This window comes from Sinocyclocheilus rhinocerous, unplaced genomic scaffold, assembly GCF_001515625.1.
Source record: "Sinocyclocheilus rhinocerous isolate Xijiao unplaced genomic scaffold, SAMN03320098_v1.1 scaffold1864, whole genome shotgun sequence".
Taxonomy (NCBI): domain Eukaryota; kingdom Metazoa; phylum Chordata; class Actinopteri; order Cypriniformes; family Cyprinidae; genus Sinocyclocheilus; species Sinocyclocheilus rhinocerous.
In genome coordinates, this window is record NW_015639085.1 from 457,817 (window position 1) to 471,239 (window position 13,423).

The window sequence follows — 13,423 nt, forward strand, 5'->3', positions numbered from 1 at the left end:
AACGACATTGTTAAAACACATTTATCATTCAATGGAACTGTGCGTATGCTTTCAACACTTAAATTTTTGCTCCGTCCATGCAATAAATGCGCAGCCTTCAACTGCTCAGATAATGTCGTCGGCATAACAGAGAGCCATTGAAAAACTACAGAAAAGCAAATCTACTTCACTTTAGCATTATTGGCCACGAGTACTAAGTAGAGATCACACTTCAGCTGCTCAAAAATGTGTCAGTGAGACGAACAGAGCGAGAGCGCAATCCTGTGACAGTCACAGGCGGTAAATAGTGGAGCGCGTGAAGGTGAGATGCGAGGGCACGAACACTGTTCAAGGTCTCCATTAAGTCATGCGTGTAGTAATTTAATGTGTATATATTTTGATACATTCAATTCTTAGTGTTTTAAATCGACTACTGTCCGAAATCGACGATTCACGATTCAAAAATCCATGTTTCAAGATCGATGCATATGCATCGTCAGGGTTTGTAATGGATGCACCGAGAAAACGAGTGAATCGTTACACCCCTAGTTTATAGGTTTATATTCATGTTGGTTTTGTATGAGTTTGAAAATTCATGCTTTAAACGTTTCTATCAATCAATACTTTGTAAAATGTATTATATTCTTGTTATAGAAATCATGTCCAAATTATACTCTGCAAGAGCGAGAAAATTCAGACCATGTGACTGATAGGATAACATGTTGATTTATGTATTGGGAGGAGAAACATAGCAACACCCCGAGCTAAGACAATGTGTAATTGGTCAAGACACCATTTGGGATGTGTCCCACAGCCCGGTTTAAAAACTCAGGACACCATCAAATTATGCTTTTAGTCATCGCTTTTTGCTGTTCCTTTGGATTTTAGCCATGCTTTTTGTCATTGCTTTTAGCTTTTGCTTTTTGCATTAGGGCTCTTAGCCATGCTTTTTGCCATCACTTTTTGTGTTCTTCGAGCGCCGTTCCAGCGTGTTTCGGCCTGCACGCCCGCTGCTACTTATCCACGATGAGAAGAAAAACCATCTAGTCTCGTTATTTTTATTCCTTTACTTCAGTTTCTTTTCTTTCCATTGAGAGCTTCGCATTCTGAGTTAAGTTTTGTCACAGCGCAGTGTCTCCGAGTCCAACTCACACTGTGCTTGCATCAAAACTTCAACCCAACGACAACTGGACTTCCAGCCAATCAACAACCTTGGGAAACCCCTTTCTGCAACGATGACAACAAGGGAACCCCCTAAACAAGCAATGCAAGTACCTCCAGATTCTAGCTGAACTGGTGCATTTAATATAAATTTTAGCCTCAGTTAGGAACTCAATGCAAGGGTTAACTAAATGATTGATGGTTGTTCAGGTCTAAGCGATTGCACATATTGTTATAAACTTGGGATTTCACATTTTCACTCTCTTAAACTCATTCTTTCCTCACTTTCTCTCTTTCTGCAACTGTATGAATGTATGAGCGTTTGTGTTTGTGTTAGATTAGTTTACATGTCTTATTTATCCAATAAAGTATTATTTATATTGAAAAGAGAAGTATATTCTGTTTTGTGCTTACAAGTTAATGTCTTAAACTGCCGATCTTGTTATTGTGCTAATTAATAGTGTTTTCACTATATTTTGGATATTAATATCTATTGCAGAGTTGATGTGATACGGCTCGTTCAACGAATCGCTGGCTGACTCAGTGACCAGCCATAAACACTGATTCTGTTCAGATTCCCTATAAAACAAAGAAATAATTTCCTTTAAGCTAAACTGACCTGTTTCCCTTACATATATATTAAAACATTTATCCTACTACTGCTATAAGACATAGCACATTTCCACTCAATCAAAGTTGAGCATGTAGCATTTTTTGTTACATAAATGTAGCATTCATGACAATTTAAGTCTTACCATATTGTCACTCTTGTAAACTAGCTAAACAGAATACATCAACAGGAGAATCAGAGACATTACATCATCCACTGAAATTGTGTACTTTGCTGGTTATATAAATACGTAATTTTAAGTGTGTTATAAGACACTATACCTGTATTAAGATACTATCTTTATACCACATAGCCTATCCCTTGACTGTTAGCACTGACATGTAGGCTAAGCATCTGCATCTAGCTACATTTATTATCTTAGCATCATCAGCTACATTTATTAATCACTTAAAGCTTCAAAGTTCAAACATATTAATAAAACTGTTGAGACTAAGATTTGTGATTGGATAAGCCGAGTTGAAGCCATTGTAATAGGCTAGCATATTGTATATTTGTTAGCACACATTCTTGCTAAGCTTCGGTGTTGCTTATGCACAATAAAACCTACTGTTAGACTAATGAATTATGTTTTTTTGGAAGAAGCAACACACTCTCATGGTAATTTGTAACTAATTTATGTTTTGGTGAATTAGTGGGTAATACATTTTATTTATTAAAATATAATTAAAATATAATTTCATTTATATGTTTTCATACAATTTGCTTGTGCCCCAGTTAACAGTATGTTTATGGCATGGACTCTTTTTTTTCCTAAAAATTTTATAAATTTATACGAAATCACCACCTTGTAAAATAGTTACGTTTTCTCATGAGTGTTGGTTGTTGTTTATAACAATTAATGATTAAATGTAACTGTCTATTAGCATTTATCTTTATTGCACACTAGAACACCCATTTTACTGTGGTAAAATCAAAGTAACACACATATTTATTGCTTTATTAAAACTGCCATGGCAGTTTTAGCTTTGCACTCCTCACCCTTTTTTCAGCAAAGTCAGCAGAAACTGTCACTCCTTCTCTTCCATTGCGTAAGGGGTTGTGGGAAATATTATCTAAACAAGTCTTCAGAAAATCCAATAATAGCATACCATCTGGGTAGCTTTGGCATGCTATTTCCAACGTACTATGATCTGGGACATGCTAATTCCAATCTCTCGTGTAATTTAGGATGGATAGCATGCAAATTGGGCTGCAGACATTGTCTCGAATGTAATATGGCCACCCCTGTGCACCTAGAATACAATTATAATGGGGTGTGGATGACACAAAGACGACAAAGTTTGTGTGAGGTGCATGAGAGGCGTGAAATCTGTCTTTTCATGAGAACTCTGTGTGGAAATATATCTGACTCTTTCAGAATGTGTCTATTTTTCTTTGTTTATGTGTGTGTGCGTCTTGAGTCTACTGTGGGTCGCCGTGAAATGTTCTTTGACAGCGTGTGGATCTCCAGTCGCTCTTGACAGCTTTTGCTCATGGGCTTCGAGTCCCACTGGGTTTACAGCCAGTCTTCTCTTCTTGCCTGGACACACATACTCACACACACACAAACATAAACACACGCCACATCTAATTAACACAGCGCAACACTCCGCCAGACAAGCTACTTTTACCCTGTCCACCTCTGCACTTCAAACAGCCAAGCGCTAACGTCACGAAGCGTCCATCATTACCAAGGTGACTGGTTTTGGAGGGAGAAAGATTGGCTGTATTTATGCAGTCAAACAGAACTCTCTAGAGTAGATTCTCACTAGCTTTCATTGCGTTAAGGATGCACAAACCAGTCATTCAGAGAGGTGTCAGTATAGACTCTTCACTCATTAGCTGTTAGCCTGTTAGCATGAGTGGTTACTTAAACTTAGAATTTTTTTTTTCTTCTTCTTTCTAAGATTTTACGCTGGGATTCGTCCCACATGGATCAAAGACTTCCAAAGTGTCAGTGCCACTCGGCTGTGTTTACGCCACTTGATTCATAATTATTTTCCTACTTTGTTTTCCCAAAAGTGCTTTTATTTGTCACATTCCTAATGCACATTATGGTAATACTGGCCCCTGTGGAGACGATGACAGGCCTACGATTCAGTTTCTCTATGCAGGTCTCTCTCTTTCTCAGCTTTGATCGCTTCGGTGCTGATGCCACAGAGCCTATTTGAGTAATTAAGCCCAATCATTGATCTAATTAAAGAAAGTAGAAGTTGTGTCAGAGGAAGCACCTCTTTAATAGGGTCCAGTGCATTATGGAGGACGATAAACAGCCTGATGGAAACCGTGATTTGTGTTCAATAAAAGTGCTCTAGCATTCCTCAAGTTGCCTTCCCTTTGTATTGTATGAAGCTACTGCAAACAAATATATTAATATTTTATTTAATATTTAATATTTCAATATATATATATAATGTTCATTTTAATTAATTAAATATTAATATAAAAAGATATGCATTTTAAATTATTTTCTCCAAAACTATAAAAATCCATATAACTGTATATTCATATTAAAATTTAATGTTGAAATTTAATAATTTAAAAAACATAAGGGTTTAGAATAAACACACAAACATACATAAAATCATTCAGACATTTGAGGCAGTAAGATTTTGTATATTTTTTTAAAGAAGGTTTTTATGATCACCAATATTATTGCCGTTTCTTTTTTTTTCATATTCTTATGTTTATCTTTTATTTATTTCAAAGCTGAATTTTCGGCAACCATTACTCCAGTTTTCAGTGTCATATGACAATTAAGAAATCATTTATAATATGCTTATTTTGTGCTCAAGAAACATAAAGTGTGTGTGTGTGTGTGTGTGTGTGTGTGTGTGTGCGCGTTTTTGTGACAAATGAGGACTATAAACTCAAGAAACATAAAGTGTGTGTGTGTGTGTGTGTGTGTGTGTGTGTGCGCGTTTTTGTGACAAATGAGGACTATAAATTTGTATAATGACAAGGGTATGACATGTTATTACAAGGAGAAGGTGACTTTTCAGGACATTACCCCATGTCTCCAAGAGCGGAAAGAACGCTTTCTCTCCACTGGTTGCCACACAGTCTGATGGATTCAAGCTGGGTAAATCCAGAAACACCACAGACACATGTGTCTCTACATTTATGACCCATCACTAATGCACCTGCAGCCAAGAGACAGGCTTAGTGTGACATATCATAGACACGTCAGAAACCCTAAGAGAAGCCACAGGAGAATTTTTCAAAATCTTTTTCTATTTTTCGTTGTTTGTCTCTCTCTGTCTCTTTCCTACAAACTGCCACATCTTTCCGAATAGTGTGTTTGTTTATCAGGTCACAATGCTGCTATTGGGCAAACAAAATATAAATGCTCTTAAAACGTTCTCGCACTTTTGTTCACAACATAAATTACACTGTTGCGCTCACTTTTTCTTCATCAGTCCGAATGGTTTGAGGTCAGTACGTTACACAGCTATGTGGAGAAATGTTGCTAATTGAGTGAAAAGCACATCTCTGGGGGGCCAAACGCAGCGTTCAGGTATATTTACAATCAAGTTCTCTGTTAAATCACGTCAACTCTCTGGAGATTTGGAGACAGTTCATGGTGAAATATGCATGAGAACAGCAGCATTAGCGGAAAAGGGCTTTTGCTTTTGCTGTCTTCCTTTCACACATTTTGATGAGGGCATGGTTGTACTTGTCAGATGAATTGTTTGAGTGGCACGTCTTGTTTCAGAAGGGTTCTAAAAGGGACGAGGGAGTGGGAAAGAAATTCACCAGTCTGCATTCTCTTGCTGTCTTTGTTTTTATAGAAGTCTTTTTTTCATGCTTTGTGTTTTATTCAGAGAATATACAGAATGTGTTTATGGCTCAATGACATGAGGGTCATTTATATACAGTATAATCAATTTATTCAAAAATACAATAAAAATGCAATTCATTTATAGTGTGCCTTGAATTCATCTTTTAATGTAAAATGATTTTGGCGGGATATAAGGCCAATAATGTCCTAATGTAATATTTAAGAAAAAAGCTTAATTAAAATAATGTAATTATGTTAGAAAACATTTTTAGAAGATATTTAGCAGAATGTCCAAGCTGCTTCCTTTCACTTTTACTTTAGCTGGGCCATTTTAGCAAAATTTCGTGTTACAAAGAAGGAAGGCAGACAAACAGGTTTTAAAAGACTTGAGGCTGAGTAAATGATGAAAGACTTTAACTATTTAACTATGCCTTTAAAAATTGAGAGAATCAATGGTTAGTGTGGTTGTGTGTTCTCATAGCAAAGCTAATGTCTTTTGCCCCAAAATGTAATCTCGTTTTAGGAGATCCATCAGCTTCTCTCACTCTCTTTCTCTCTCTCAACAAAGTTAAAAAAAAAGAAGGAAACCGTGAACAGAGGTAGTATCGATCGAGCTGAGAGAGAGGTCAGAGGTGAATGAAATGTTGATTTGACACCTGGTCGTTGCTCCCTCCCTTTCTGTCTGGAGGGGGGAATGAAGGGTAAATCAAAACAGTGGGAGGCTGAGATCTCTCACAACCATTTAATGTTGGAGTGGGTTGAACCTTCCCTTCCCTTCCCTTTCCCCTCAAGCGAATAGCATTCCCTGTACTGTACCAGCCACCGAAGTGTGTTTTTACTAGAGGAGAGGAAGGGAGGGGGGCTTAAATTGATTGCTGGTTAAGTTGATAGACAATTGGACAAACTACTTGCAACATAAAGAAACAAACTAATGTGAATGATTGGCCATGGCAGTGCAAAATGTCATCCTGTTGTATTTATCATACAGTCTTGTGCTTGTAATGTAACTCCAATACTCCAGGGGGTGATAAAGTTATCTTCAAATGTCTGTTCCATTAAACCAGATTTGTTGTTATTCTAGTATGTAACTATATTGACGATTTCACTTACTTGCTCAGCAACTGATGTGCTGTCTTGGCAATAGTTGTCGTGAAAGTGACAGCTGACAGTAGAAGACCATTTATGCTATTGCTTGCTGTGGACCTCATACGCTACTGTATATTTAATCTGATGCAAATAAAAATGAGGATGTGAGGATAAGTACACGTTTTCAGTTTTCAGTCAAGTTTTTAGATTTTATGGTTCACTGGGATGTTTTTTTAGAAAAATGGCTTTTCGATGTATTGTTGGTTGATTGATTGACACAAAATTATACAGCCTTATATCACATTGAACTGACTGTACAGATTTATTGAACTAAAATTGGCTTCTACCCTGACTAAGGTCCATAGCACCCCTTGTGGCGATGCTACGAATGCAGCAAGTACTTACAAAATGCATTCTGACATGTCAAAAAGTAACAGGATATTAGTTGAATTTGCATACTTGCTTCATGTATTTACACAAAGTACATTTTGAGACTAAAACAGATAGGCTAATACAATATCATAAACATGCTAATGTTTACTGGACAGAGCTTAATGGGTAAACAAATGAAAAATGGATGTAACGGAACAAATAAACCCATAAACCCAGCAAAACAAATAAAAAAGAAATAGTACTGATCTCTGTTTTTCTGCTCAGAGGCAGGGTTATGTACTCGGACCTTTGTTTTTCTCATCTGAGATGCGTATCCTGAGGTGTGGTTGGGATTAAGTTTGCGTGTGCAGTTTTTCTAACCCTGTTAGGGCTGCATTAAGGAGTGAGTAATCTCTTCACACGCAAGTCCTCGCTCTCTTTCATTAGCCAGCAGTGCTGCCCGGATCTATAGCACTCTGCTGCTCCATATGAAACCCAGACCTGTCCAATCAATATGCCCCAAGGCCGCAGTGAGGGCAGAGGCTGAGGAGGATGAATCCTAATTTGATGAAATACGCATTTCGGATCGCTCCGGATGCTTGCAGGCCTGGGGTAATTGTCAACAAATTCATCTTTAAGGCCAGGATTGCTTTCAATTAGGGATGGACCTTCTGTTTAGCTGTTTGTGGACCGCTGCTCACCTCTCACCAAGTCTGAGAGAGAAGAAACACTCACACACTCGCACTCTGGCAATATAGAGTCTCATCAGGATGTGGTTATTGCTCTGAAAGGTGCATTTATGATTTGGCAGGCTTTAACTGTGAGCAAAGCCAAAGTGGTGCTTCTAACCGTACTAGAGAGTTTAATGGACTCTTAAAATATCCTTGTCTTGTTTGCTTGTCTCATTTTGTCTGCTCAAGTAAAATTGCCTGTGCTTACTTAAGTTTTATTGTATATACGATGACAAGGGTCTCTACTGTGTGACATTGATCACTGATAGTTCCACACAGTGTTGGGAAAGCTGCTTTCAAACTGTAATATGCTGTAATGCTAATTGTTGCATAAAATACAAAAAAAAAAAATAGTTAGTTAGTAGCGTTGCCTTTAAAGTGTTCAACTCTGGTGAATTTGGAAGCAACAGTTTTTTAATTTTTGATTACTGTTGTGCAGCATCTGTACCTTAAAGTTAACATGTAATGCTGGGCTAGATCATGTAACAGTCCAGTTTCTTGGAGCCAAAAAAAAGACATAGAGGCCATGAATTAAGAATTTGTTCAGTAACACTTTATTTTGATAGTACACTTTAGACATTCTATTAACAGTAAGTAACTTTGCAACTACATGTCAACTAGCAGTTAGTAGAGTATTAGTAGACTGTCTGCTTAATATCTTCTAACACTTTTCTTTGTCAACATTGTACTAACCCTAAACCTACCCTAACAGTCTACTCTGAGAATTAGTTGACATGTAGTTGACATGTAGTTACAAAGTTACTTATAGTTAATAGAATGTCTAAAGTGGACTACCGAAATAAAGTGTAACCATTTGTTCTCATGACTTATTAATCTGTTCCTTTATTTTAGTTGAATCGTGGCCACATTTAACTAAATCGTTCCATTGTCTATGATTTAACAAAACTAAAATGAGGAAATGAATTGGCAGAATGTGGTCAAATTTTAGAGAAATTAAAACAAGGCAACAAATTATTAAAATGTGCCAACGATACCGGAATGAATTAATACAGTCTGACCATGATTTGACTAAAACAAGGGAACAAATTGATCTAATTAATCAAATCTTTATAGAAATCTGAGGTTCCATCTGATGTTGTGAAGAAAAAAAATTACAGATTTATTAGCAAAAATTTACTGGGCCACAGCAGAATTGTATTGGGTCTCCAGTGAAAAGAATCTTGCGATGCCACTTCTACTTCTATAAACTGTTTCCATATTTGTCTCTATTGAGTGCTTGTAAACTTCTCAGTAGAATTAAAAATACATAAAAATTATGTCTGCTACAGTCTGGGTGTTTCAAAGGTCTTGGATTAAAGTGTGACTACTTTTATGAAGCTTTTCCGTTTTCGTGAGACAGACAGATAGGTGGTCGTCTCAGGATGGCTCTAGCGTGTTTTGACTGGCATTTATGAAGAATAAAGTGAGTCTGGGAGAGGTTCAGCTTCTGTTTGCAGTGTGATGATCCATTGATTTGCTGTCTTTCTCTTCTGCAGGGACGTACGGACCAGATACAGGGTGGGCGGCAGCTTTTCCTGAGTGTCAGGAGAGAAACCAATCACCGGTCAATATAGCCGACCAAGACACTAAGGTCTCGATGGAGTACCAGGAACTCACGCTGGACGGGTTTGATGCAGAGTCATCCAACAAGACATCAATGAAGAATACAGGCAAAACCGGTAAATACACACTGTCTTTTGGGGATAGTTCAACATAAAAAAAAAGTACATCGATCCATCATGTCATCAAACATAAGGACATATATCAGAATGTCCTGGCTGTTACATAAAAGTGAATGGGGTTTAAATTGGGCCATACAATTAGCCAAAAATCCTCTAAAGCCATGTAATAGCATTGTTTAAAGACAAGTATTTAAGTGCCTATTTCTAATTTTATGATTTTTTAAAATATTTTTTATACATTTTTTAGAAAGTTTTTATTAGAGACTGTAAAGGGTGACTGAACATTTTTGGAAGGGAGAGGAAATGGATTCAGGATTTGTTACAGGCAGGATTCGAACCTGTCCCATGTGACCACCAGTGCTCAATGTGACAGTAATGCATGCCAGTGGCAGCATCATGCCTTTGACCACTACAAATTATAGGTTACATTGAGTGGAAGTGTTCAGCTGTCATACTTTCAAGCTCTATCAAACTTTTATGGTGTAATCTCCCCCCACCTGAACTTTTCACACCCAAATTCAGTTTTCATGCTACAGTCTTGCACCATTAAGCCGTACTTCAGCAGAGCATATTGAGGAAGTAAACACACACACGAATTGCCCAGCGTTTCCCTCCTTAACATAATCCGTGCAGAGGAAGACAAATGTCCCGCTGTTGTCCCATGAATAATGGAGAGCTGCTCTGCTATTTATAACTGACACATGAGTGTTTTATCAGCGAAATAATCACCTGGAACAGGGCGGCACAATAAACCTACAGACCTGGCACCTCTGAATAATGCATGACTCAATCAATGTTTTAAATAATTTTCTCTATAGATGACTACAACGTCAAGTGACCCTTGACCTTCTCACCTTGAGCGAAACACTCATTAGAGATGTCCGGAAAAGGAAATAGTTTGAAAAAGAAGGAAGTTGGAATACTAGCGTACTTTCTCACTAGATACTTTGTAGAATATAGTGTACACCAGTGTACAATGCTCTTCCAAACATAGAGGTGTTTTTTCGAGTGAGCGAGCGAGTGTGTTGTTGGACTGCCCAGTGCACAAGCTTCTCACAGACCCCCGCCAAATTAAACTTAAGAAATGCATGAGATCTTGGAACCTTGAAGAAACATTTGCATTGATCAAGGATTTGCTGGAAGGCGAGGCCTAGTTTTCACATGTTGCCGTTCCAAAGTCCTGCTGGCTTAGCCGTCTAATTCCTGCCTGTTTGTTAAAGCTCATGAAGCTCAGAGCTGGAATAACTCATGAAACCAATGCTCCCTCTCATGTCGGATTACGTCAAAGAAATCAACAAAAGACCAAACAACTTAAAGAGGAGTCAAGAGAAGTACAGAGAGCGTCATTGTTTTTTCCCAGGCTTGAGAGTGTGCTTTTGTGCGAAAGTGTGTCCTGCCGTCTTACTTTTGCCCCTGGCACCTCCGAGTCACTTCACGTTGCTGTGGTGACAGATTCAGACTGCCACCAGTTGATTGCTTCAATATCTCAGCGGTTGGACACTAGCCTGTTTCGGTAAGATTACAAGCGAGGTTTCAGAGGAGCTGTTCTTTTAAATAGGACACAAATCTCTTGTGGCAAGCGGCAAGTTAAAAAAAAATCACTCTGAAATTCAATCAGAAAAGGAAATCTGTCCAACAAAGGCTGTGCTATTTAAGGTCGCACTCATTAATTAAAGTCCGGTCCTGGTGCGAAAGACCAATTTGTGAATCTAAATGCTCTTGGATGGAAGAGCTTTCACTATGGGTTGCCTCTTTTTTTATGGCTCGGGTTTTATGGAATAACAAAAGGAATCAAAAAAAGCAATTTGAAACGGTGTGAGGGGGAAATGTCTTCTCTCAGCCAAATTACTGCTTCATTTGAGACCTGGCCTTCTGAGGACAACAGCAACAGCAGAAAGAAAGTACGTGTAATATTCAGCCTATGTCCCTGAGGAAGCTAAATGAATAATCATAAATACTGAAATGAAGTGTCCTCCAGTCATTTTCCTTTATTTTCAGTCATAATGCATTGGTCCTTGGAAGGCATTTGGTTAATGTGCATGCCAAGAAAGTGGTCTTTATCTCACGGTTTCTCCCTATTTAACCCTCCTTCCTTTTTCTCTGCACCTCACAGTGGCGATCTTCTTGAAGGACGATTATTTTGTGAGAGGAGCTGGGCTACCAGGCCGCTTCAAAGCCGAGAAGGTGGAGTTCCACTGGGGCCAGAGCAATGGTTCCGACGGCTCCGAGCACAGCATCAATGGCAGGAGATTCCCTGTGGAGGTAAACCCCAACTAATCTCTCTCCAATGTCTGTTCCTATCTAAACAACCCAGCTCTGCAAACTCCCAATTCTGGCCTACTTGCTTTATTTTGCGGGCTATGCTACTTTGCAATTACACTCTTACTTGGGACTTTGTCTCAAGAACATTGAAGCAATGTTTTAACAACACTATACATTTCAAATGGCCCAAGATTTGTGGTGCTTCGAGGGTATGTTGCCTTTGGAGTTGTCTACAATAAAATGTATAAGAGAGTCTACAGTAGTTTAAAAAGAATCTAATTTCATGGTTCTAAAACACCATGTGGCATAACCAACAAAAAGTAAAAACATCTTTTCCTTATACCTTGAGTACATGCACGTCTTAAATGCACAGTAAATATATGTCAAATATACTGTATGTTAATAGATAAATATATTTTTCAAGGTAAAAGATATTTTGAATCACACGACATGGTATTTTACCATCTTTGTCATAAAAGGGTTAAATTATCTGATATTTTAAGACAATTATTGTATTGATCTTGACATGTCATAGTCATAGACATGGTTTCCTGTTTCTCCATATTGGTCGCATCACATGACAAATGTTTTTCAAATATTATTAAGCAGTGAAGAAGCTTTGTTCATATATTTAATATAAAAAAATGAAATATTTCTAATATTTAAAATATGTAAAAAAAAAATAAAAAAATTAATAATAATAATAATAATAATAATAAAAGGTTATTTAATTTCATTCTTTTAATGAAGCTTTTTATCTTCATTACAATAGCATGCCCTCAAAATGAATTTTAATTCATAAATGCAAAAACATGTTCGTCATAGAAGAGGTGTGTTTAAATTAATGTACTGCTTTTTTAGTGTGTTTTTTTTTATTTAATTAATAGCAAAAGGAAAAAATGAGCATCACGCCACAGCTCTCAGAAGTAATTAATAAAATGAGCTTTATCTGGACTTTGGTAGTGTTTACATAGAGGGAAGGCAGGAAGAATCTTTGAGGAGAGAAGGAACGACTGGCTGTCTCTTATAGAAGCGTGTAAAGGGCGTTCCTGTATTGATTGAACAGGACATTATGGAGACGAGCTCTCTCTTGGGTCTGATCACTGTCTGTTTGTGTCTTTCTTTGCAATTCTGATTTATCATTATGGCCGCCTGGCACCTCTCATGCACACTCGAGACCAGCCTCAAATATGCAAGTGATCAGAGTTTGGCCTGGTTTTTAACCTTAAGTGCGATGAATATTGTTTGGTTTGGTGGACGTAGTTTTATTGCCACCCTCCCGGCCAACCTAATCTAGAGAGTAAAATATGTGTTCATTGGCCTGCATTAGTGTCCCCCGTATTGGCAGTTTGATGTGGCTTGGTGTGATGATGTTATCGCTGTACAAATGTGACCCTGGACACCGGTTCATACCGAATACCACTGTTTATTTTTGTTATGATATGAATTTTTAAAATACTGCAATACCGGTGTATGTCGCTTAAACAACGTTCGGAACGCGACACTGTTTGAAAGGGGTCCCTTTTCACTGTTGCACTGTGGTGAGGGAACAGCTGTATGTGTTACTAAGCGTGAAAGTTCCTAAACTGAAGCTATAGAACTAATAGAATGTGGTGACGCAGAAGAACTCATCCACAATATCCACACTGACCGCCACAAATATCCACCGCCCCCTGCCATCAGCTCCCGCGTCTCACACACACGAGCGCGACTTTAGCACTAGATTTAGCAACTTTCAGACCCTTTTAGCGGCTTTTTC

At 38.0% G+C, this 13,423-nt stretch overlaps 1 protein-coding gene across 1 annotated transcript in view; it reads left to right on the forward strand.

The window, feature by feature from the left end:
- The window catches only part of LOC107750996 (protein tyrosine phosphatase receptor type G), a 286,241-nt gene that overhangs the window by 158,666 nt on the left and 114,152 nt on the right, over window positions 1–13,423 (forward strand). Inside the window, exons 3-4 of the mRNA XM_016566564.1 lie at window positions 9,217–9,399; window positions 11,516–11,664. Of these exons, the coding sequence (XP_016422050.1) occupies window positions 9,217–9,399; window positions 11,516–11,664 (332 nt within the window). The remainder of the gene's footprint in view (window positions 1–9,216; window positions 9,400–11,515; window positions 11,665–13,423) is intronic.